The sequence below is a fragment of the Giraffa tippelskirchi genome, chromosome 4, assembly GCF_054371585.1.
Source record: "Giraffa tippelskirchi isolate mGirTip1 chromosome 4, T2T-mGirTip1v1.2.pri, whole genome shotgun sequence".
NCBI lineage: Eukaryota > Metazoa > Chordata > Mammalia > Artiodactyla > Giraffidae > Giraffa > Giraffa tippelskirchi.
In genome coordinates, this window is record NC_137278.1 from 95,103,146 (window position 1) to 95,129,218 (window position 26,073).

Here is a 26,073-nt window from a genome sequence, read left to right on the forward strand (position 1 = left end):
TTAAAGAGGTAATTAAGTTAAAATGGGGTCATTGGGGTGGGCCCGGATCCAATAGAACTGATGTCCTAAGGGGAAGAGGAGATTAGGACACAGACACGCACAGAGGACAGACCACATGGGGACACAGAGAAGCCAGCCATCTGTCAGCCAACCAGAGAGGGCATAGAAGAAACCTACCCTGCCCACAGCTCGGCCTCTGACCTCTATCCCCCAAGATCAGGAGCTACCAGACTTCTGTCATGTAGGCCTGCAGCCTGTGCTACTTTATATGGTAGCCTTAGTAAACCAATACACTTGGCAAAGTTATTTCAGCACAACTTTCCTGACTGAATAAACAAATTCTTCCAAGAAGGAGCTTTAACGTCTTGCTGAATCTCCAACTAATGTGTTAAATAAACACTCTATATTTGAATGAAAGTCAAATAAACTTTTAACATTTCAAACATTGTATTTTGACAAAAAGCAATAAAATCTTCTCCCTGTTCTATTGGACATTTACTCCATCCAAGTCTTCGTTTCCGAATGTCCTATTGTTAATTCTTTTGATATCTGATAACACATCCACCAGTCAGTCATCAGCCAATATTTTTATCAGATTTTTGTTTTGTTTTTGTATTTTTTTTTTTTTTAGCATCCTCCAGAGACTTCAGTTAGAATGCCCTGTGCCAGCCCTTTTCCAGGTCATCCAGATATTTTTCCTGCCTTCTTTGTGTTATCTTAGGTCAAAGGTTGCTGACAGATTTTTGGCCACTGAAAGGTCCAAGCCTTAAATTCCAGAGGGCAGGCAGGTGAGGGAAACCGAGGCTTTTCAGGCTTAAGAAAGCTGTTAGGGGGACTTCTCTGGTGGTCCAGTGGTTAAGAATCCACCTGTCAATACAGAGAATGCGGGTTCCACCCCTGGTCCAGAATCTAAGATCTCACATGCTGTCGAGCAACTAACCCCATGTGCCACTACTGAGCCTGTGCTCTAGAGCCCTGGAGCCACAGCCACTGAAGCCCACGTGCTCCAGAGCACGTGCGCCCCAACAAGAGAAGCCGGTGCCTTGTAAGGAAGAGGAGTCTCTGCTCACCACAACTGAAGAAAGCCTTTCTGCAGCCAAAAGTAAATAAATAAATAGATAGACACTTCCTTAAAAGCAAAGCTGTTAGGGAGCAGTCATCTGGCCCGTAATGGGGGCTGTTCTGCGGGGAGCATGACTCTGGGGACTCTGTGTCAGCCCCATTTCAGGGATGTTAGCAGACATAAAGTCTAATACAGCCCTTTTGCAATTCATCTGGGACCTTATCTTCAATCTCACCCATCAGAATCTGACACTTTATTCACAGCAAGACACCCTCTGCTTATATTACGAAAATAGCTATTCCACATCTCTAGGGTGGATTCAGTTGGGGCCATTTGCTGAAGACAGGGAACAGGCCTGATTCCTTACAATGTAGTGGGAGGTAGTTGTTTCTAACTAAAGAAAAACACTAGTGTTAGTTGCTCAATATTGTCAAACTCTTTGTGACACCATGGACTGTAGCCCACCAGGCTCCTCTGTCCATGGGATTTCCCAGGCAAGAATGGCCAACAGAGTGGGTAGCCATTCCCTTCTCCAGGGGATCTTCCTGACCCAGGGATTGAACCCAGGCGTCCTACATTACAAGCAGATTCTTTTCTATCTGAGCCACCAGGGAAGCACCCCCACCAAAAAAAAAAAAACCACTAAGTCATTTTCAATTAGAAAAACATGTATTAACTGACTCAAGGCACTTGGAGGCCACGAGGAAGCCCTTAGCCCAGGGGAGAAAATGTAACACAGTGTCTGGAATAATGAGTTATTAATAGCTAGGTAATTGAATAATTCATTTCAAATTAAATAAATGATTCACATTAAAATAAATAAGTAAAATTATATTTCAATTATAATTACAAATTTAACAGAATTAGCTAGCACTACTTTAGAGGACTGCTGGATTGGGGAAGGCACACAGGGACACAGACATCAGTTTGGAGGCTCAGCACCCAGGCCCCAAGGGAGAGGCCCTGTAACCGGAAACAGAGACAGCACCACACTTATTTTCTTTTATTCCCAAGAGGAAACAGCAGTAAATATGTTAAGTGTCTGTTTTCTGTAAGGTGCTGTGCTGTCCTGTCCACTGCCGAGCAGAGGGGTAGGGGGTCTGCTGAGCCATCCCTGAGCTAAGATAACAAGAGTAGGCGCTGCCCACATCAGACACGTGATGGTCATTGTCTCAAGTTTTAGCCTTCATAACTGGCCCTGAGGAGGAGCTGTTCTCCCCCTCTTTACAGATGAGTGAATAAAGTTCATGAAGTTAGAAACCTCGCTCACAATCACATAGTAGCCAAGCTGGGCGCTAAATTCTGAACTCTGGTCTCATCTATTCCCCAAATTCATCCCTTAGGCACCGATAATTCCAAAGTGAGTCATCAAATGAACTAGGCATGACCTGGAATCAATGAGCATTTTTTAAAATTTAATTAAATGAATTGATATGTTTATTTTAAAAATGCTTATTGGAGTATAGCTGCTTTACAACGTTGTGTTACTTTCTACTATACAGCAAAGTGTGACCTCATGGACTGTATGTAGCCCACCAGGCTCCTCTGTAAATGGGATTTCCCAGTCAAGAACACCGGAGTGGGTAGCCATTCCCTTCTCCAGGGGATCTTCAAAACCAAGGATCGAACTTTCATCTCCTGCATTGACAGGCAGATTCTTTACCTCTGAGCCACCAGGGAAGCCCAGGGGAATACAAACCACATTTTGAGTCCTTTTGGTGACTCACAAAATCTCTAATGCTGAAGATATTTTGAGGTCATACTCTATTGCCAGAGAGTCCACACATCTGACAGACAGAAATGGAAATCTTTTGTAAAGGAAGACAACATAACTCTAAACTTCAAATTATTTCTACATATTATTTCTCAAACAATATCAAGCACATAATGAGAAATAATCAGGTACGACATCACACCCATTTGGATGACTATTAAAAAACAGAAAAAAAGAAAGAACAGAAAATAACAAGTACTGATGAGGATGGGAGATACTGGAACCCTGGTGGACTGTTGGTGTGAATGTAAAATGGTGTGGCCACTGTGGAAAATACTATCCTGGTTCCTCAAAAAATTAAATATAGAATTACTGTGTGATCTAGTAATTCCACTCCTGGGCATATACCTCAAAGTCGAAAGCAGCACCTCAAAGAGATATTTCTGTATCTGTTTTCATACTGCAGCAGTATTCACAATAGCTAAAGTGTAGAAATAACCCAAGTGTTCATCAGTGGATAAGCAAACTGTGGTCTCTACACCCAATGGAATATTATTCAGCCTTCAAAAGAAAGGAGGACTTCCCTGATGGTCCAGTGGTTAAGGATCTACCTACCAATGCAGGGGACACAGGTTCAATCTCTGGTCCAGGAAGATTCCACATGTAGCAGGAGGGAAGGGTGGGCAACTAACCCCATACACCACAACCTCTGAGTCTGAGCTCCAGAGCCTGGGAGCCTCAACTACTGAAGCCCTCCTGGCTAGAGCCCATGCTCGGCAACAAGACAACCCAGCACAATGAGAAGCCTGTGCACTGCAACTAAAGAGTAGTCCCTGCCCCCTGCAACTAGAGAAAGCCTGTGTGCAGCAACGAAGACCCAGTGCAGCCAATAAGTAAATAAAATTTTAAAAATAAAAAAAGTGTTTAAAAAAGGAAGAAAATTATAACACTTGCTATGACATGGATGAAACTTGAAGCCGTTATGCTAAGTGAAATAAGCCGGTAGCAAAAATACAAATACTGAATGGCTCCAGTTACATGAGGTACCTGGGGTAGTCAAATTCACTGAGACGTAGAAAGAAGGGTGGTTTCAAAAAGCTAGCATGCGTGCATGCTAAGTTGCTTCAGTCATGTCCAACTCTTTGTGATCCATGAACTATATCCCTCCAGGCTCCTTTGTCCTTGGGATTCTCCAGGCTAGGATACTGGAGTGGATTGCATGCCTTCCTCCAGAGGATCTTCCCGACTCGGGGATCAAACTCACGTCTCTTATGTTTCCTGCACTGGCAGGCGGGTTCTTTACAACCAGCGCTACCTGGGAAGCCCTCAAGAGCTAGAAGGGAGGAGAAATGAAAGAGTTATCATTTAATGAGGATACAGATTCAGCTTTGCAAGATGAAAAGAGTTCTGGAAATGGGTGGTGGTGAAGGTTGCACAACAATATGAATGTACTTACTAGCTCTGAATTATACACTTAAAAATGGTTACGATGGTAAATTTTATGTTAGGTGTGCTGTGCTGTGCTTAGTTGCTCAGTCATGTCCGACTCTGCGACCCTGGGCTCCTCTGTCCATGGGAATTCTCCAGGCAAGAATACTGGAGTAGGTTGGCATGCCCTCCTCCAGGGGATCTTCCCAACCCAGGGATCGAACCCATGTCTTTCGCCTTGCAGGCAGATTCTTTACCATCTGAACCACCAGGTATTTACCATAATAAAAAACATTGAGAAAAATATTTGAAACAAACTAAAAATTACCAGGCATCCAAAAGACAGATAATATTAATGCGAATTTTCAGGAACAACAAACAGTAGAAACAGGAACTCCAGATAGGGGAATTGCCAGATTATAAAGAAACCACAATCACTATGCTCAAAGAAGTAAAAGCTTGAAATTTTTGGCAGGGAATCGGAAGATATAAACAAAGTCAAGTGTTTGCTAGGAATTCAGGGAGAAAGAGTAGAGGAACAAAATCCACTGGGGATTTTTAGGACAATGAAATTATTCTGTATAATATCCTGGGGATGGGTACATGATGTCATGCTTGCACGTGTGTACCTAATGACATTTCATAGGATGAAATGTGCACTTCATTATTCAAAACATCCCAAACTGAAAGCAATCCAAATATCCATGAAGAGTAGAAAGGACAAATAAATCACAGTATAGTTATACAACCACGTGGACTGCTCTACTGCAAAGAACATGAACTAACTGCAACTAGATGAGGCCACATGGATGAATTTTAAAAACAAGTTAAAAATGTCTTGCTGCAAAAAAATTAAGTGATTTCATATGTAATACCCAAAACAGGTAAAATTATCTGTGCTGTTTAAGGATGCATACCTGGCTGTTCAGGCTGTTTAGAAAAGCAAAGACGAGATTATCATAAAAGTCAATATAGTGATTCTGTTTGTGAGAGGAATTATGATTAAGAAGGGCTGAGAAAGGCAATATTTCATTTCTTAACTTGGTTGATGGTTACAGGAATGATTACATATTAGTATAAATGACTGTAGAGTCAACAAACTATGACCTGTGGACTAAATCCTGTCTGCCACCTGTTCTTGTAAATAAAGTTTTACTGGAACACAGCCTTACTCATTTGCTTACATATATAAACAAGGACACAGACAGAGTCTCTATTTCACCATTTACTCAACCATGTGGGGCTCCATGGCTCCTATTTTCTCTAACACATTTGAAGATTCATGGTGTGTTTTTAAACATGTGTATTGTCCAAAGATGCTACAATTCATTAATTCATATTTGTAGTCCATCCCATCCTTAAAGCTAAGTGACTCCACACTCCAGTGGGGATCTGATAGCCCCTCCTCCCTTGATGCACCTGTGGATTTGCAAAGTGACTTGACTGTCAACCTGTGTTGTGAATGTTCCTCTCATTCCCATCAAAGCTGCTTTATCCAGGGAGAAGAGACACCTTTCTTGGGTTTGAGGAACACTTTTCTTTGTATAAGACAAATAGTTTTTTCAGCTACATGAGAGCTGAGTTTGGGTGCCATTGTTTAAGCTTTCCTGTGCTGCATTTTGTGATAAATTGAGACTTTTGTTTTGTTTTGTTTTTCTTCCTTGCAGAGGAAATCAAGTACAGCAGACGTCTTTATGGTGGGCTGTATCTGATGCAGCAAAGGCAACAAACTCAGGAAGTTCAAATGTTGTCTCCTTGGATGGGCCCAAACACAAAAATACCACCTCCACCTAATAAAGTAGAAAACACTATGCTGGAGCAAAAGATGCAAGAAATGGTCTTTTTAAGAAACACAAAATTCAAGTTTTTTTTTATCACCTCTTCTTAGAAGACCTTTCTCATAAGTCATTCAACAAACATTACCAGTATCTATCCAGTACTATGCTAGGAACTCCCCACATTAAGGAGCTTACTTTATAGTAAAGGAGGGATAGGACTTCCCTGGTGGTCCAGTGGTTAAGAATCTCCCTGCCAATGCAGGGGACGTAGGTTTGATCCCTGGTCCAGGAAGATTCCACATGCCATGGGGCAACTAAGCATGGGCACCACAACGAATGAGCCCACGCGCTGTAACCACTGAAGCCTGTGTACTCTAGAGCCCATGCTCTGCAACACAAGAAGCCACTGCCCTGAGAAGCCTGCACACAGCAACTAAAGAGTAGCCCCTACTTGCTGCAACTAGAGAAAGCCCATGCACAGCAATGAAGACCAAGCATAGCTAAAAATTAATTAGTTTAATTTTTAAAAATGTATAAGAGGAGGGACAGCCCAGTGTGAGCAACGCTTCAGTGGGGTTGAGCCCAGGTGGGTATGGGAGGACACTGAGAGCCCCCACTTAAACTGGTTGAAGAAGAGGGTGGCCTGGGAAGTCTTCCAGGACAAGGGGAAATTAAGCTGAAGGAGCCTGGACACCAATTAGCCAGAAGATGAGAAGACCCAAAATTCCAGGCAGTCAGAAGAGCTTGTGCAAAGGCCCTGAGCTGTGCAAATAGGCAGCTCCTCACGAAACTGCAAGTTCTGTGCTTTAGGGAGGTGAGTGAGATAGGGCTAGAGTAGCAGTTGTTCAAATCTGAATAATTTCTGTACAAATATTTGAAACTATAGGCTTCCATCTGTAGGGAAGAAAAGTCCTCAGGCGTGTGGTCATGGACTTGTCATGCTTTTTGGTAAACAGGACCCAGAGTGTGACAGAAATGTGCACAATCAGGGCACAGATTTAGTTGCAATAAAAATTGCAACTGTATGATCCTGAGCTAAATGCTCCACTTCTCCAAGGCCTCGGTTGATTTACCTACAGAGCAATAAATGTGTCTATTCCACCAATGGATGCACATGAAAGTGTTCTGTGAGCAAATGTGATGTGATGGTAACCACGAATGCACTAAGTCTCACTTGGTTCACCATCAGTGATATTATGATCACAGCTTTTGTAATTATATTACTACCATAGTTTTCACCATCTTCACGAAGTTAATCACTTCCCATCATGATGAGCAATGAAAAGGAAGGAGAATAGAGAGGATAAAGTAGAGGGGGAAGGGAGGAGAAGCCCAGGGACTCCAAACCCTAGAGTCCCTGGGGGCAACAGCAGAGGGAAGCCTGCATGCAGGGCCAGGAGGAAGGCCATGCCCGTGGCTGGGGCGTTTGGCTGGGCTGTATGAGAGGCAGGAAGGGGAAGTGGCTCGCTGTGTGGCGGGCGGAGAAATAATAAAAAAGCGAGCCTGTTAATCAACAGTGTGCAGCTCTCAGCTTATTTCTTGAGCAGCTGTGATCACACTCTGTTTTTGCTTTTAAACAAATAAAAGCAAGGAGATCCTAAAGTGATGGGTCTGTTCAGGTTGCACGGAGCCTTCCAGTGTACAGCCAACACGCAAGCTTAAGTGCCGACTAGAGGAAAATCCCAGGAAGTCTATTCATATCCTAGCAGAATGCAGAATGTATAAAACATGACTCCATATGTGTTTTTAGTTCCATATGTTACCTCTCCTTGGACACAGCCGAAGGCTGGCGTAGATCCTGCGACAGAAGAAAGGGCACTGCATGCGATCGTGGGGGGCTGGGGGGAGTCAGGCCTTCACCCCCATACCCAGTGAGAGGAAATGTTTCTAGCGTCTCCTGTTCACACTGCTCCTGTGGGCGGGGTGGGTGCGATGAGCTCAGGAGGTGCCTCCCCCCAACTCTGGATGTGGGGTGGGCCGTGGGGAAGAGGTTATAGAAGCAGAGAGGTACTCAAAGGAAGCCAGAGACTAGGACCATTTGTTTAAAGCAGCCTGGCTTCTGGAGCAGCCCGAGATATCTGACTTATTCCACGTTGCAGCTCATTGCAGCTCATTTGCCAGACTTAGTGCCATGGAACCCCAGGACCCTTTGTGTAATCAGTGTCATGCAGAAACAAATATCAAAAAAATGGGGGAGGGGTGGGATTCTGCACACAATGAAACTCAGAAACAATAAGTCAAACGGAGTGAAACAAACTTATTTCCCACAGGACCTCTCGACAATACAGTAATACCAGGTAGGGCTAGTGGTAAAGAACCCACCTGCTAATGCAGGAGACATAAGAGATGCAGGTTCAATCCCTGGGTCAGGAAGATCCCCTGGAGGAGGGCATGGCAACCCACTCCAGTATTCTTGCCTGGAGAACTCCATGGACAGAGGAGCCTGGTGGGCTATAGTCCATAGGGCCTCAAAGAGTTGGATACAACTGAGCACTCACACCCATGAATCATCAAGATAGGATTTGGGAGTTTCAAAAGGAGAACTTTTTTTTTTGTGGCAGAATGCTAAACCAGAGTCCTCATAATGTCATATTGATAAAACACTAGTGCTAATTATACTGTTAATAACATACCGCATTTGAGTATCTGACATGTTAAAGAAAGTTTTTAAGGTAGACCTGAAACTACTTTGTGTGTATATGAATGTCTTTTATGGATCATCCCCTAGAATACAGCGTCTGTGTGTGTGTGTGTGTGTGTGTGTGTGTGTGTGTAGTCATGTACAGATGTGAGAGTTGGACCATCCCCTAGAATACAGCGTGTGTGTGTGTGTGTGTGTGTGTGTGTGTGTGTGTGTAGTCATGTACAGATGTGAGAGTTGGACCATAAAGAAGGCTGAGCACTGAAGAATTGATGCTTTCATATTGTGGTGCTGGAGAACTTTGAGAGTCCGTTACACTGCAAGGAGATCAAACCAGCCAGTCCTAAAGGAAATCAACCCTGAATATTCACTGAAAATACTGGTGCTGAAGCTGAAGTTCCAAAACTTCGGCTACCTGATCAAAGAGCAAACTCACTGGAAAAGTCCCTGATGTTGGGAAAGACTGAAGGCAGGAGAAGGGAGAAACAGAGGGTGAGGTGGTTGGATGGCATCACAGACTCAACGGACATGAGTTTGAGCAAACTCCGGGAGAAAGTGAAGGACAGGGAAGCCTGGTGTGCTACAGTCCATGGGGTCACAAAGAGTCAGATGCAGCTTAGCAACTGAACAACAACAGTAAATGTATGAAATAACTGAAATCATGGTAATAATTTCTTTCCAAAGGCATTTGGGCATAGGTAACAGTCACAAGTTTACTGAGCACTTACTATGTGCCAGGCACCGTGCTGAAAGCTTCATCCACCTTCTCTTAACCTCACAGCTACACTCACTGGTAGTGAGTGCCCTATTTCCGAAACAAGGAAAGTCCCTCTTAGACCTCCCCCAAGAGTGGTCAAGCCCGTGGCCCTCTGCAGCCATGTGACTTTGGACATGGTTCTACAAGCCTTGTTTTCCTCCCTGTAAAATGAGACGAATAGTACTATCAATTCAAGTGGACTTACAGCCTTGTGAATAGGACCCTAAGGGGTGCCATGTTCTCTTGCACGTGTGGGGTACCGGGCTGGGGCAATCTAAACTTTAGTCCGATCTTCTAGAGTTAGCCCCGTGCAATGATTGACTCAGCCCTCTGAGCTCACTCCCGGTCTCCTTAGGTAAACAGGATCTCTCTCTCAGTTTCTTTCCCCTCCTCTGCCTTCCCCTGGGATGGCCCAAGGCCACGTGGGGTCTGTGTGGGAAGACCACATTACTCATGGTTCAGCCCAGGCCACCTTGGAGCATGACAAAGACAGCTAGAAACTGTGGCACAAGGGCCTCAGGCATAAACTGCACTATCCCCAGCAAACCCACCCACGTGGGTCCCCTGGCACATCTTGCCCTCTTCTCTGGCTGCTGGGACTCAGAGGCCAAGGCCTTGTCCTCTGGTGGCAGGAATGCCAGTGTCTGAGGCTGGACATGGCTGAACCTCGATCACCCTCCCTGGAGACTTGCTCCGTCTCCCTCTGGAGGGCTCTGAGGACCAAGGAGGTCTGGATATGCCTAACCCAAGGTGGCTCCATGCCAAGAGACCCACCCTGTGACCCTGAGTTACATGACCTTTCTGGTGAGATCCCTATCAACCACTGTCTGATGTGTTCTATTGTATAGAATATTTGGGGGTAGCCCTGTTTTCGTTCCTAGGCCTTAGTTAGTGACAGTGATGGCTGTGGGTACCACCAGGTCAGGTACCATTGCAAAGTGTTCTTACTGAGGCCTCTGCAGCTTTGAACATGCATGTCTTATGCATGTGCTTCATAATTATTCATTGAGCTATGGCTCAAACCTAGCCATCCCTATGCTGAGCCATGATCACCAAGAATACTTCAAAGTAGTCCCCTCCAGGTTGGTGTGGGAGCAACCTGCTTCTCCCAGAATCTTCCCTGAGAAGATACAAGTATTAAAATCACATCCACTCATCATAAGGAGATCTTTAACTGGCTCAAGTGCAAAGGCAGTTTGCTGGAAAACACAGAGGAATCCTGCAGAACTCAGCTTCAGGAGGGATAGCTGAGCCACCTGGGGAACAGCAAGTTCTCAGGCATCAGCCCTCTCCAACTCTCCGCACCTCTATCCGTGGCCCCTCACTGCAGAGAGCTTCCCTCAGCTCATCTACTTCCTGGGCAAGGTCCTAAGAAGTGTGGCCAAGCTAAGCGGTCCTGGTGGGAGACGGATCTCCCTTGATTGCTCAAGTGCACGTAGACATGGATAGGAGGGGTTATGTAAGCTTCCGGCACAGTGATGACACGTGAAAATGATATTTGAGAATGACAATCTTGACAAACTGTTTACATCTTGGATTGGCTCTTTGGGATCTTTTTTTTTTTTTTTGGCTGCACTGTGCTGCTTTTGTGATCTTAGTTCCCTGAAAGGGTAAGTGCAGAGTCCTAACCACAGGACTGCCAGGGAAGTCCCCTCTTTGGGGTCTTAACGTGAGCAATTTTTAACCCAAGTGGAGGCATGCTTCTTTTCATCAAACAGACTTTAACAATCTTTAGGCACCTATTGGGATGAGTACTTTTGTCTGGAAACAAAGCATCCAGGCAGATACTCTTTATAAGACAAGCCTTTGTTTTTAGATTTATTTTGTAATTATAAATTAATTATTTATTTGGAGTATAATCACTCTACAATGTTGTGTTAGTTTCTGCTGTATGTATCAGCTATATGTATACCAAGATATAGCTATGAAAGTGAGTGTTAGTTGCTCAGTGGTGTACAACTCTTTGCGACCCCATGGACTGTAGCCTGTCAAGCTCCTCTGTCCATGGGATTCTCCAGGCAAGAACAATAGAGTGGGTTGCCATTCCCTTCTCCAGGGGATCTTCCTGACCCAGGGGTAGAACCCAGGTCTCCTGCATTGGCAGGTGGATTCTTTACCATCTGAGTTACCAGGGAAGCCCCTATATACAGCTATATGTATACATATATCCCCTCCCTCCCTCCTACAGCCCCCCAATCTCACCTCTCTAGCTCATCACAGCACTGAACTGAGCTCTGTCTGATAAAGCAGGCTTCTTGCCTCTCCCAGCTGGGGAATTCTGTTTGTTAATTAGCAGGAGGGGGGGTCACACATCCACTTGAAAGGTGTCTACTGTCCTTTAGCTGCTTTCAGAGAGATGCGGCAAACAATGACTTTGGGGATGCTTTAGTGAAAGTTATTTCATGGTGAGCATCATGAGATAATTCCATGCAGAGCAGCAGAGAACAAACAGCTGTCAAAGTATGTTTTTACCAAAGAATAATATGAACTATGAAGCGAGACGAAGGTTTGTCATATCAGAAAGTCAGCTCATGCTACCATTTTAAAACTGCTTAGAAAATAATTCCTCCACACTCATGAAAACATTAAAAAAAAAAAAGTATTTATGGAAGTCTAAAGTAATTGCTGGGGCTTCCCCAATGGCTCAAGCAGTAAAGAGTCCACCTGAAATGCAGGAGACTTGAGTCCAATCCCTGAGTCAGGAAGATCGCCTAGAGGAGGAAATGGCAATCCACTCCAATGTTCTTGCCTAGGAAATCCCTTGGACAGAGAAGCCTGGTGGGCTACAGTCCACAGGGTCGCAAAGAGTTGGACACAACTGTGCACACAAGCACAGTAATTGCTTAATATGCTTTTGCCCATTCTCTTGGGAAATTATTAAAAGAGTCAAGGTATAATTTATGATTTTGCACACGATCATGATTTGAACAAGTGCCTTTTGAGATTATGTGACATCTAAAAAGATGACTTCTTTAATTCCTGTGTTCCTTTGTGCACAAGGAAACCACTTTTCCTTTTGTTTCTGCATTGTGTTCTACCAGGCTTCCAGAAAAATCCCACTTTTTTTTTTTAATAAATTTATATATTTTAGTTGGGGGCTAATTACTTTACAATATTGTAGTGGTTTTTGCCATACATTGACATGAATCAGCCATGGGTTTACATGTGTTCCCCATCCTGAACCCCCCTCCCACCTCCCTCCCCATCCCATCCCTCTGGGTCATCCCATTGCCCCAGTCCTGAGCATTTGTCTCACACATTGAACCTGGAATGGTGTTCTGTTTCACATATGATAATATACATGTTTCAATGCTAGTCTCTCAGAACATCCCACCCTCACCTTCTCCCTCAGAGTCCATAAGACTGTTCTATGCATCTGTGTCTCTTATTCTGTCTCGCATATAGGGTTATCATTACCATCTTTCAAATTCCATATATATGCATTAGTATACTGTATTGGTGTTTTTCTTTCTGGCTTACTTCACTCTGTATAATGGGCTCCAGTTTCATCCATCTCAATAGAACTGATTCAAATGTATTCTTTTTAATGGCTGAGTAATATTCCATTGTGTATATGTACCACAGCTTCTTTATCCATTCATCTGTTGATGGACATCTAGATTGCTTCCATGTCCTGGCTATTGTAAACAGTGCTGCGATGAACATTGGGGTACACGCGTCTCTTTCAATTCTTGTTTCCTCGGTGTGTATGCCCAGCAGTGGGATTGCTGGGTCATATGGCACTTCTATTCCCAGTTTCTTAAGGAATCTCCACACTGTTCTCCATAGTGGCTGTACTAGTTTGCATTCCCACCAACAGTGTAAGAGGGTTCCCTTTTCTCCACACCCTCTCCAGCATTTATTGCTTGTAGACTTTTGGATAGCAGCCATTCTGACTGGTGTGAAATGGTACCTCATTGTGGTTTTGATTTGCATTTCTCTAATAATGAGTGATGTTGAGCATCTTTTCATGTGTTTGTTAGCCATCTGTATGTCTTCTTTGGAGAAATGTCTGTTTAGTTCTTTGGCCCATTTTTTGATTGGGTCGTTTATTTTTCTGGAATTCAGCTGCAGGAGTTGCTTGTATATTTTTGAGATTAATTGTTTGTCTGTTGCTTCATTTGCTATTATTTTCTCCCATTCTGAAGGCTGTCTTTTCACCTTGCTTATAGTTTCCTTTGTTGTGCAAAAGCTCCTAATTTTAATTAGGTCCCATTTGTTTATTTTTGCTTTTATTTCCAATATTCTGGGAGGTGGGTCATGGAGGATCCTGCTGTGATTTATGTCAGAGAGTGTTTTGCCTAAATCCCTTGCATTCCTATACACTAATAATGAGAAAACAGAAAGAGAAATTAAGGAAACAATACCATTCACCATTGCAATGAAAAGAATAAAATACTTAGGAATATATCTACCTAAAGAAACAAAAGACTTATATATAGAAAACTATAAAACACTGATGAAAGAAATCAAAGAGGACACAAACAGATGGAGAAATAAACTGTGTTCATGGATTGGAAGAATTAATATAATGAAAATGAGTATACTACCCAAAGCAATCTATAGATTCAATGCAATCCCTATCAAACTACCAACGGTATTCTTCAGAGAACTAGAACAAATAATTTCACAATTTGTATGGACATACAAAAAACCTCGAATAGCCAAAGCAATCTTGAGAAAGAAGAATGGAACTGGAGGAATCAACCTGCCTGACTTCAGGCTATACTACAAAGCCACAATCATCAAGACAGTATGGTACTGGCACAAGGACAGAAATATAGACCAATGGAACAAAATAGAAAGCCCAGAGATAAATCCACGCACCTATGGACACTTTATCTTTGACAAAGGAGGCAAGAATATACAATGGAGAAAAGACAATCTCTTTAACAAGTGGTGCTGGGAAAACTGGTCAACCACTTGTAAAAGAATGAAACAAGAACACTTTCTAACACCATATACAAAAATAAACTCAAAATGGATTAAAGATCTAAACGTAAGATCAGAAACTATAAAATCCCACTTTGAATGTAACAAAAGAGTTCAAATGTGTTACTCTACAAATTACACTTTATAAGCAGTCAGTGAGGAACGAAGGCCGTTCCTTCTCTTTTCACACATTCTGAGAGTTCCCAGCAGATAATACCGTTGACCACACTGCAGGTGGCCCACTTGTCACGTGACCTCTGTGAACCAAGAGGAAGGGAGACCGAGGGTCAGTGGAAAACAAGCTGTGCAGAAATGGCATGCCCTGGCGAGGCTCCAGATCATGGGCTTCAGATCAGGAAATGGCAGAGACATGCTTGGTGTGAACTTGGAACTGCCCATCACCCACATGCCTGGGACTGTCATGCCCCCATCAATTTCAACTAGAGCCTGAGCCAGACACTCAGAAGGTGAGTCCAGACCAAGGAAGATTTCAACATACGGTAGTGATCTGGAATCTCTCCAATGAGATTGTCTTGCTCCAGCACAGTTTGAAAGTCTCCATGGCTTATGGGTTTAGAGCCCAGTGACCTTACAAGGTCCCTTCCAGGGGCTTCCCTGGTGGCTTGGTGGTAAAGAATCCACCTGCCAATGCAGGGGACACAGGTTCCATCCCTGATCTGGGAAGATCCCACATGGCTTGGAGCAACTGAGCCCATGCACCACAACTACTGAGCCTGTGCTCTAGAGTCCGGGAGCAGCAACTATTGAGCCCTGCAACCGCTGAAGCCCTCGCGCCCCAGAGCCTGTGCTCCACAACAAGAGAAGAAACCACAGCTAGAAGCTCGGACACAGCCACGAGAGAGTAGCCCTGCTTGCTGCAACCAGGGAAAGCCTGTGCAGCAGCGAAGACCCAGCACAGCCAAAAACAAAGAAATATATTAAAAGATTAAAAAAGGTCCTTTCCAGGCAAAAATGGAACATACAGTCGTCTGTTCTCTATAATGCTCTGTCCGTGCAGATGCCAAATATATTATACATTCTCGACCGAGGGCATCCGACTCATTAGCTGCATTTAACACGTCTATTGCCCAGAGACACCTGGTACATCCACAGAAAGTGAATAATTGTTAGGATTGAATGAAATTAAGCATCCCGGATCAGAGATGGTTTTGTGCAAGGAAAAGGCACAGCTGTTGCCCTTTTAAAAGGTGAAGTGAGACTAATTGGATCATCTGGAAACCAATTAGACTGAAGCAGGCAAAAGATATTGTTGTTTGGCTAAAAGAGATACATTCTCCGGCAGAGGGGAGAAAGAGCTTTGTGTGTGCAAAATGTTATGTCAGGAGTTGGAATTCTGTGGATATAAACTTTAAGATTTCCTTTCCCTTGTGATGACAGGGGACATTTTGAAGGCAGATGCTGAATGTGAATTAGAGAGAGGTTGGACTTTTCAGGTGCAAGAGAGCCTATAACTAGATCTGACTGTCTCGTGAAAATTTTTGCAACAGACGTTGCAAGGCCACATTCTTTGAAAAGAAAATGGATTTTATACCTAATTCTATTTAGCAGTCTATGTGGCTATGTGCTCAACTCAAATGAAAGCCGTAATTATGCTGCTAGTGAAAGGATCATGTACGGGGGTAAATGTCCTTTCCATATCCAGCACATAAGGAAGGCAGAAACTGAAAAAACCTAAGACTGTTACAGCGCTAACATGTATCTATTCAGACACTTCATCTGTAAGGGACTGGTTGAACTAGGGACACCAGCTGTTACCTGCGATGGGTGAAATTAACTGGTCCTTTGGGTAGAGGGTATGAAATTGACCCACAGGCCTCATTAATAGTGTTCTCTCACCACCAGACCTCAATAGCTCTGGAGCAGAATAAGGTAATGTGTGCACTTTGCAGCATCTCATATTTGATTCGGTAAACAGCAGAGAGACCAATAGTCAACCGAAGAATCCTGGTATCCTACTGTATTTCCAGGGTGTGTCTCAGTGCCTGGTGCTTGCCGGGGCTCAGTAAATATGCCAGTGTTACATAATCAGCAATGACACAATAGGACCACAAGTTGGCCTTGAATAACAATGAGTTCGTCTCTTGGTTATTTCCAATCTCTGTGGACATGGGTGGGCATCTTGGGGAGCTTCTTGGGTGGCAGGGAGCTACTGCAGGATGGAAGCAGACATGCTCTCAGCTCCCACCCGCCACCAAAAAGGATGCCCACCACTGGGGACCCAGGATCTGAGCACTCAGGCCAAAGCAAAGCCCATGAAGGGGCCTCACAGGGCCCCTACCCAAGTGGGTGCTACCTCTTCTCAAGACAACCAGAGAAGAAGGGCTGCCCTCAAGTTACCTTGGAGGAGCTGCCATGTCATTTTACCTTGTGGCTTCCTCTCTCCTCCTGCAGGTCCTCCCTCACCTCTGCCTTTCTGCTTTCTCCATCAGCCATGCTTCCTGGCACCGCCTGAAACCTGTGCCAACCTGTTCCTTGCTCACGCCGCTGGCCTCCCATGCTTGCCGGCTCATGAAGGAGTCTCTACAGACACTGTTCCCCTCAGTTCCTGTCTTGACAGGGGCTGACGTGGGGTCAGGCTTTCCAGGTGGCGCAGTGGTGAAGAACCTTCCTGTGAATGTAGGAGACCTAGGTTCAATCTCTGGGTCAGGAAGATCTCCTGGAGAAGGGAATGGCAACCCACTCCAGTATTCTTGCCTGGAGAACTCTATGGACAGAGGACCCTGGTGGGCTATAGTCCATGGGGTCGCAAAGAGTCGGACATGACTGAAGGGACTCAGCACACACGCACAACGTGGGGTCAGCTGTTCCCTGCTGGATGATTTTTTAAAGCGACCAGTCCATAAAAAAGGACATTCAGCTGAAAAGAGAAATAGGGCAGACAGCGGCCGCATCACTTAATTACAAGTTCTTCCCACATATCCGCCCATCCTACTATTACCTTCCCCCCAAAAAACCTCCCCAAGTTTCAGGACCAGGGTGATCCCTGGCACAGCTCAGCAAAGGAGAGTCAGGTACCATCTGGGGTCGGCTCCCTTGACCTGGTCAAACCTCAAGGCTCAGACTCCGCAATGAACATCCTATGATGTCTCCACTGAGACTGCCTTGGAGCCTTCCCCTGACACCCTGATGATGGGGACACCCTGACAACTGCATCACAGTGCTATCACATGGAAGGCAGTTGACACTATCTGTGGACTGAATCTCTGCCCTGCTTCCAGAAATGGTTGTCAAATGTACATGTGGTGTTATTGGTGGTGCCTGGTTTCTTATTTTGATTTGTTTTTTGACATTTTTAGAAATTTTGGTAGAATACACATCAGTTCAGTTCAGTCACTCAGTCGTGTCTGACTCTTTGCGACCCCATGGACTGCAGCACTCCAGGCCTCCCTGTCCATCACCAACTCCCACAGTTTACTCAAACTCATCTCCATTGAGGCAGTGATGCCATCCAACCATCTCATCCTCTGTCGTCCCCTTCTCCTCCTGCCCTCAATCTTTCCCAGCATCAGGGTCTTTTCCAATGAGTCAGCTCTTCCCATCAGGTGGCCAAAGTATTGGGAGTTTCAGCTTCAACATCAGTCCTTCAAATGAACACCCAGGACTGATCTCCTTTAGGATGGACTGGTTGGATCTCCTTGTAGTCCAAGGGACTCTCAAGAGTCTTCCCCAACACCACAGTTCAAAAGCATCAATTCTTAGTCGCTCAGCTTTCTTTATAGTCCAACTCTCACATCCACACATGACTTCTGAAAAATACACATAGAACATAAAATTTACCATTTTAATCATTTTAAAGTGTACAATTCAGTGGCATTAAGTACTTTTACATTGTGATGCAACTATTGCCACCATTAATCTCCAGAACTTTTTCATCATCCCAAACTGAAACTTTGTATCCACTACACAACTCCCCATCTCTCTTCCCCAGCCCCCATATATATATATATATATATATATATATATATATACACTTTATATATAATTCTTTGGTGATGGACAGGGAAGCCTGGCATGCTGCAGCCCATGGGATGGCACAGCTGAGTGACTAAACTGATACAATTATTTATATTTAATATATACTCTTTATATTTACTCTTTTTAAAAAAATAATAGCAATCTTAATGAGTATGGCATGGTAAATCAGCACGGGTTTTGATTTGCATTTCCTAAAACTAATATCATGTCATCTGGTCCCATCACTTCATGGCAAATAGATGGGGAAACAGTGGAAACAGTGTCAGACTTTATTCTTGGGGGCTCCAAAATCACTGCTGATGGTGATTACAGCCATGAAATTAAAAGACGTTTACTCCTTGGAAGGAAGGTTATGACCAACCTAGATAGCATATTTAAAAGCAGAGACATTACTTTGCCAACAAAAGTCCATCTAGTCAAGGCTATGGTTTTTCCAGTAGTCATGTATGGATGTGAGAGTTGGACGGTGAAGAAAGCTGAGCACCGAAGAATTGATGCTTTTGAACTGTGGTGTTGGAGAAGACTCTCGAGAGTCCCTTGGACTGCAAGGAGATCCAACCAGTCCATCCCAAAGGAGGTCAGTCCTGGGTGTTCATTGCAAGGACTGATGTTGAAGCTGAAACTCCAATACTTTGGCCACCTCATGTGACGAGTTGACTCATTGGAAAAGACCCTAATGCTGGGAAGGATTGGGGGCAGGAGGAGAAGGGGACAACAGAGGATGAGATGGTTGGATGGCATCACCGACTCAATGGACATGCGTTTGGGTAAACTCCTGGAGTTGGTGATGGACAAGGACGCCTGGGGTGCTGCGATTCATGGGGTTGCAAAGAGTCGGACACGACTGAGTGACTGAACTGAACTGAATGACTAATGATATTGAGTATCTTGTGCTTATTGGCCATCTGGATATCTTCTTTGGGAGAACAAAATCCTTTGCTCATTTTTTAACTGGGCTATTCTATTGTTCTTATGGCTTCCCTGGTGGCTCAGAAGGTAAAGAATCTGCCTGCAATGCAAGAGACTTGGGTTTGATCCCTGGGTCGGGAATATTCCCTGCAGAAGAGAATGGCAACTCACTGCAGTATTCTTGCCTGGAGAATCCCAAGGACAGAGGAACCTGGTGGGCTACAGTCCATGGGGTTGCAGAGTCAGACATAACTGTGCTTATCATTCAGCTGTCCAATGTGTTTTTAATCTAGACGAAGAAGTCCTTTTTAGGGACTTTGGAGCTTTCAGTGGCCCAAGTAACAGTGGCCTGACTGAGCCTGTGTCCCTGCCACATGCTCTACATTTACGGGCTGCTTAATACTTAAACACACACGCCAGGTCCCTGAGAAGTGGGGTTAGGAGAGAGCAAGCAACTGGTCTCACCGAAAGGTAGTAATTAAACAGTTCTTGAGTGAAGAACCGCCAAGGCAGGGCTGCAGGTCCAGGGACTCACCTAGGGCAGGGGGTCTCACTAGGCTCCAGTTGGAGTTGCCCCCACCCACCTCCTCCAATTCCCAGCATCAGAGGTTCTCACTCCAGGTCGCAGGTTAACATCACTAACCTCTGAGGAGCTTATAGAAGCGGGCTTGAGCAGGCCTTCCCCTCAAACCCCAGACCCTCTGGGGGTGTCTCTTGGGAGGCTACATCTTTGAAACGTGACCAAGTAACTCCAAAGCGCAGTCAAGGTTGAGGACCACCGTTCATCAGATGCCCTGACCTGACTTGAACTCGGTGCGTGCCCTGGGTTTTGTGTGTTGCAACCTTGTCTGACTGGTTGGAAGGGGGAGAGCGCCACGTGTATTTCTGTTCTACGATATTTGGATCCTGGGAGAGGCCAGGACACCGCCCCCCAAACCTTCCCAGCAGGCGCGGGGCGTGGCCCAACGACACCACACGCCCGGGGGGCCCCGCAGGCCCCCAGCCCAACTCCCTACGCCTCCCCCCACTGTCCCCAGCAACTCCCAACCCCGCGCTCTCCAGCCCTCCTCCAACCGCGCGCCCCCCATGCACGCCCCGCCCCCGAGGTCCCCCGCCCCTGCCCAGACCTCCATGCGCCCCCTGCGGACCCCTGAGGTCCCCAGCCCCTCGCTGCCCCCGCGCGCCTCCTCCCGACCCCCGCGTGCCCGGCTCTAAAGTAAACACCAAGGAGCGGCGGCGGCCCGACGGTGCCGCTGCGGACTCGCTTCCTCGGAGCCGCGGGCGGGTCTAGCTATGGCCGAGGGCGTGCCGGCCTCCCCGTTGGGCGGCGCGGGCGGCCGGGGCCTGCACAGCGGCATCATCCAGTGGTGAGCGGCCCCGGGGGCAGGGAGCGCCTGGCGGATGAGAGGGGAGAAGGGGGGCGAGGAAAAGGGGCACAGCTCCCTCCGCTGCTGCCCCTGGGACCTCCGGCCAAGTGCCAGGGGCCACCGCCTGCGCCCGGAGCAGGCAAAAGGCTCGAAAGGACAGCCGTTCACACGCGGGAAGGACCAGCTCTTTCTAATGCTGGTGGGATGGGTCTAGACACACACACGCACACCATGGGCCATGTGGTTTTCCCACTTACTGCTGGTGGTATGGGACTAGACACACCCCCACACACTATCAGCCATTTGGGTTTCCCACCTGGGGGCTACCTTGTTGGTCTCTGTCAGACACACACACACCATGGGCCATGGGGGTTTCCCACCTGGGGGGCTCCCCGTTGGTCACACTTCCCTGCAGGAAGGAATCCAGGCCGCCCTCGAGGGGCTTGTTGGTGGGTCTGGGCTTCCGTGTACATGGAGAGCACCCAGCTAGGCCAGGAGAGGAAGTGTGTTCTCTGAGTGTGCCATTCCGCCTGGGAAGTTCTCTAATTTAAGGCAGAGCCGTTTTTTTAGCTCTAACACTGCGCTCCACATTTGCTTGTGAAGTTCACTTCTGGCTATTTAGAGGAAGAAGAAACTGGAAGAAAAACACCGCCAGCCCTTGGGACTGATGACCTCAGGGATTTGTAGCTCTTCCTAAGTAGCAAAATAATTGAAACCACTCCTAAAACCTTCACTTTTGAAGGTGAATAACGAGTAGACTGCTGATTACTTCTCTTTTTAAGTTTTCTCAAGGTGTATTTCTCAAGAAAGACTTTCTGAAAAGTTTCAGTGGGTGAGATAGAAAACTGAACAGTGTGTTTGTAATTGGAACCCAAAAAGTCTTAATTGGTCATGCCTTTTCTCCAAAAGGAGATTCTCAATGTCTTTTCTCTGGCATAAGAAAGAAAATCAAGAGAATAAATATTTTTTAATGTTTTAAAATAATTTAAAAATATTGAAAACAATAACCACAGAACACACAGTATTTTCAAAGTGTTACACAGTAGGACTCTGCTTCTTTCACACTCACTCAGACCCCTCATCGTATCAGCACCTTCTTACAAAAAAGGGCTCTGAGGAGGCCATTGTCAATTTTCAGGTCACCCTTTCAATCAGACTTTCTAGGACTGGGAAAAGTCTAGAGACTCGAAAGAATGATTAGAGATTCAGAAAATACCTGGACCTTCTCCTCAGGTCATTTGTAAACTGGTGGTATGCAGGCTGCCCACAAAGCTGGTGCCCTAAAAGCAGTATTGTGTTCAAGTCCTGTGTCACCAGTTCTGCCCCCGCAGGCCTGGAATCCCAGGATGGGGTTGTGCTCTTCAAGCTTGGGAAGGCAGGAGGTGAGGAGGGGCAGAGTTTCCCCAGGAGGACTGCTCTTTAGGCATCCAGTCTATGAGGTGCTGGAGAAGACTCTTGAGAGTCCCATGGACCACAAGGAGATCCAACCAGTCCATCCTAAAGCAAATCAACCCTGAATATTCATTGGAAGGACTGATGTTGAAGCTCCCATACTTTGGCCACTTGATGCAAAGAGCCGATTCACTGCAAAAGACCCTGATGCTGGGAAAGATTGAGGGCAGAAGGAGAAGGGGATGACGGAGGATGAGATGGTTGGATGGCATGAAGAAATTAGAACCCTTGTGCACTGTCGGTGGCAATGTAAATTTGGTGCAGCCACTACGGAAAATTATAGCGATTCCTCAAAACACTGAAAATAGAACCACCGCGTTATCCAGCAATTCCCCTTGAAAGCAAGGATTGGAACAGATATTTGTACCCCCATGTTCATAGCAGCGTTATGGACAATAGTCAGAGATAGAAGTAACCCAAGTGTCCATCAATGGATGGATGGATAAACAAAATGTAGTCTATTCATACAATGCACTATTTTTCAGATATAGAAAGGAAGGAAATTCTGATGCAGACAGCAACGTGGATGAACCTTGAAGACATTATGCTAAATGAAATAAGCCAGTCACAAAAGGATAAACACTGTATGATTTCACGTATATGAGGCACGGAGAGGAGTCAAATTCACTGAGACAGAAAGAAGAATGGTGGTTGGCAGGGGCTGCGGGGGGGGAGGGGTCTTCCCAGGAAGTGCTAGTGGTAAAGAACCTGCTTGCCAATGCAAGAAACTTGAAGAGATGAGAGTTCGATCCCTGGATCAAGAAGGTCCCCTGAAGGAGGGCACGGCAACCCAGTCCAGTATTCTTGCCTGGAGAATCCCATAGACAGAGGAGCCTGGTGGGCTACAGTCCGTGGGGTCACAAAGAGTCAGACACGACTGAAGTGACTTAGTATGCACACGCACACACACGGGCGAGGGGAGGGAATGGAGAGTGTTTCTGACTGGCACACAGTTTTAGTTTTGTGAGACAGCCGGAGTTCTCTGGATGGATGGTGATGCACAACAAGGCACCAACAATTGCACAACAATAAGCATATTAAAAAGCAGAGACATTACTTTGTCAACAAAGGTCCTTCTAGTCAAGGCTATGGTTTTTCCAGTAGTGATGTATGGATATGAGAGCTGGACTACAAAGAAAGCTGAGCACCTAAGAATTGATGCTTTTGAACTGTGGTGTTGGAGAAGACTTGTGAGAGTCCATTGAACAGCAAGGAGATCCAAACAGTCCATCCTAAAAGAGATCAGTCCTGAGTATTCGTTGGAAGGACTGATGTTGAAGCTGAAACTCCAATACTTTGGCCACCTGATGCAAAGAGCTGACTGATTGGAAAAGACGCTGATGCTGGGAAAGATTAAGGGCAGGAGGAGAAGGGGACAACAGAGGATGAGATAGTTGGTTGGCATCACCGACTCAATGGACATGGGTTTGGGTGGACTCCGGGAGTTGATGATGGACAGGGAGGACTGGCGTGCTGCGGTTCATGGGGTCGCAAAGAGTCGGACAGGACTGAGCGACTGAACTGAACTGAGAAGATACTTAATGGCACCAAACTCTGCATTTTAAAATATGCTTCATGTTATATATATTTTATCAGAATTTTAAAAAATGAACAGTTAAAAAAACAAACAAGCAAAACAGAACCCCTCAGTTTATAACAGAGCCAGCCTGGTGTCCTGGAGGTTGATAGAAGATGGTCTTTGCAGATGTAACCAGTTAAGGGGAGATCTCATTGGACTTGGGGGCACTGGAGTGGAACATCCACAAGCCAAGGAAGGCCAAGGGTTCCTGGCATGTGCAGCAGCAACGAGGGAAGGATGGAGCACATGCTCCTCAAAGCCTCAGGAGGAACCGACTTGGCTGACACCTAGTTTCTGGACTTTCAGCTTCCCCAGCTGTGACAGCATACATTTCTGTTGCTTAAAGCCACCTGGCCTATGGTAATTTGTTACCTGAGGAAATCAAGACAGGGTCAGAGCTTCCCTCCATCCCCATGTGTTGACTTTTCCTCCTTCCAGGAAGCAGATGGGATTAACAACTATGGCCTCTAGCTTGCAAAGAAAGTCAGTTTAGGCCTCAGCGTGCCTCATCCCAGAAAATAAGCCGTAGGTCATCAGTAAGAAAGGAGATACATGGTTGGTAAAGTGTTAGTCGCTGAGTCGTGCCTGACTCTTTGCGACCCCACGGACTGCAACCCAGCAGGCTCCTCTGTCCATGGGATTTTCCAGGCAAGGATGCTGGAGTGGATTGCCATTTCCTTCTCCAGAGGATCTGCCTGACCCAGGGATTGAACCCAGGTCTCCTGCACTGCAGGCAAATTCTTTACCAATAAACTACGAAGGAAGCCCACATTGTCGGTAAATTCCCTCCTAAAAAAATGCTTCGGTATTTAAAAACTGTGCTGGCTTCACCAAGGAGGGAAAGTTGGTGGGAAGAATTGGAAGATTGGAATTGACCCATATACACTACTGATACTATGTATAAAATAAATACCTAATGAGAACCTCCTGCATAGCAGAGGGAACTCTATTCAGTGGTCTGTGGTGACCTAAATGGGGAAGAAATCCAAGAAAGAGGGGATATATGTATATGTATAGCTAGTTCTTTACTGTCTGAGCCATCTAGTTTCAATCCCTTGGTCAGGAAGATCCCCTGGAGAAGGAAATGGCTACCCACTCCAGTATTCTTGCCTGGAAAACCTCAGGGACAGAAGAGCCTGGTGGGCCACAGTCCATGGGTTGCAACTAACACTTCATGGCTAGTTCACTTTGCTGTACAGCAGAAACTGATGTAACTGTAGATCAACTACACTCCAATAACAATTAATTTTTAAAAATGAATCAAAATATAGTGGCTGCTCTAAGTCACTTGGGTTTAAAAGTTATGTGAACACCTGTTTCAGAGAAAGAGAGGAGGGGAGGGCTGTGCATACATGTCCCAGGTCACAGGCACATGGGCACTGGGAAGCCACATGGGCTCCAGCTGTCACCCCCAGGGATGTTGACTCTATGGGGGCAGGGAGAGGGGCCTTGTTTTCTGTCCTGGTGAGTAAATAATCCTCTATGTCATAGTTACAGAGATCTTGGCTGCCACCTTTGTAAAGTTACATGAAGCAGTGTCTGCTGAGCCCAGTAATTTGGGCTTCTTTTTAATATGCCTGCACATCAAAAAGATATAAAAGCAACAATACTACACCATGTTGGAAGTCTAAAATCACAATCAACATATTGATACTTAACTCTGGGCTAAGCACAAAAGGGTACATTGCAGATACTGACAGATGAGCCATTGCATTCATCCAATAAACTAAGAATATTTCATTTAGTTAGATCCACCCTTGTCTCTACCCTTATCAAAGCATCCCGCTCTAGAAACACTGATGTCAACCTCCTCTTCCTGCTCTTCCTCCCCACCCCACCCCCAGGTTGGTTGACAATTTCTGCATCTGCGAAGGATACAGTGTGCCTCGCTGCCTCCTGTATGAGATTTACATAGAGACCTATGGGCAGAATGCTCAGAACCAAGTCAACCCAGCCACATTTGGGAAGGTATGTTGTGAAGATAAAAATAGTGTCCACTGAGTAAAAAAGTATGCAAGTTATTAATAATCGATGAGGAAATGCTGGGATTTATTTGGGTCTAAGTGGATATAACTGGCTTCACCCTGGAAACCAGCCAGATAGTTAGCCTACTTCCTCACACCTTCCCAAAGCCATCCCATCCTTTGTCCACACTTCATAGTGAGGGGCCAGGAAAGGGAAGGGGTGGGGTTACATTCACCAGAGAGAATACAGCCCTGGCAGCCCCAGAGACCCCCAGTGCTCAGCCAGGCTTGCCAGGTCATTGTTCCCTGCGTAGACATGCAACAGCTCAGGACCCCACAAGCACTAAGAGCTGCCTTGTGAGGTCAAACAGCTTGATCCTTCTCACAATTTGCTCATATCTAGAGAACTCATGGGCTCTCCAAGGTTTCCTCTGGAGGTTAAGAGCTCTGTCAGGGGCTTTGTTTAGACCACACAATACGCAGCAAACATTAG

The 26,073-nt window shown here is 45.6% G+C and overlaps 1 protein-coding gene and 2 long non-coding RNA genes across 3 annotated transcripts in view; 1 reads left to right on the plus strand and 2 right to left on the minus strand.

Annotated features, from left to right (window-relative positions):
• LOC145547400 (uncharacterized) overlaps positions 1 to 26,073 on the minus strand; it is a 108,423-nt gene that overhangs the window by 59,374 nt on the left and 22,976 nt on the right. The window lies entirely within an intron of this gene.
• On the minus strand, positions 13,430 to 20,260 carry LOC145547401 (uncharacterized). Its single transcript, XR_014083809.1, has 2 exons — positions 19,862 to 20,260; positions 13,430 to 16,942 (listed from the first exon to the last, which is right to left on the minus strand). It is a non-coding gene; the product is annotated as an uncharacterized LOC145547401 (long non-coding RNA).
• Positions 20,420 to 26,073, plus strand: part of RFX8 (regulatory factor X8) — a 51,641-nt gene continuing 45,987 nt past the window's right edge. The window contains exons 1-2 of the mRNA XM_081596914.1: positions 20,420 to 20,585; positions 25,461 to 25,584. Coding sequence (XP_081453040.1) covers positions 20,512 to 20,585; positions 25,461 to 25,584 — 198 coding nt within the window. The 5' untranslated portion in view covers positions 20,420 to 20,511. The remainder of the gene's footprint in view (positions 20,586 to 25,460; positions 25,585 to 26,073) is intronic.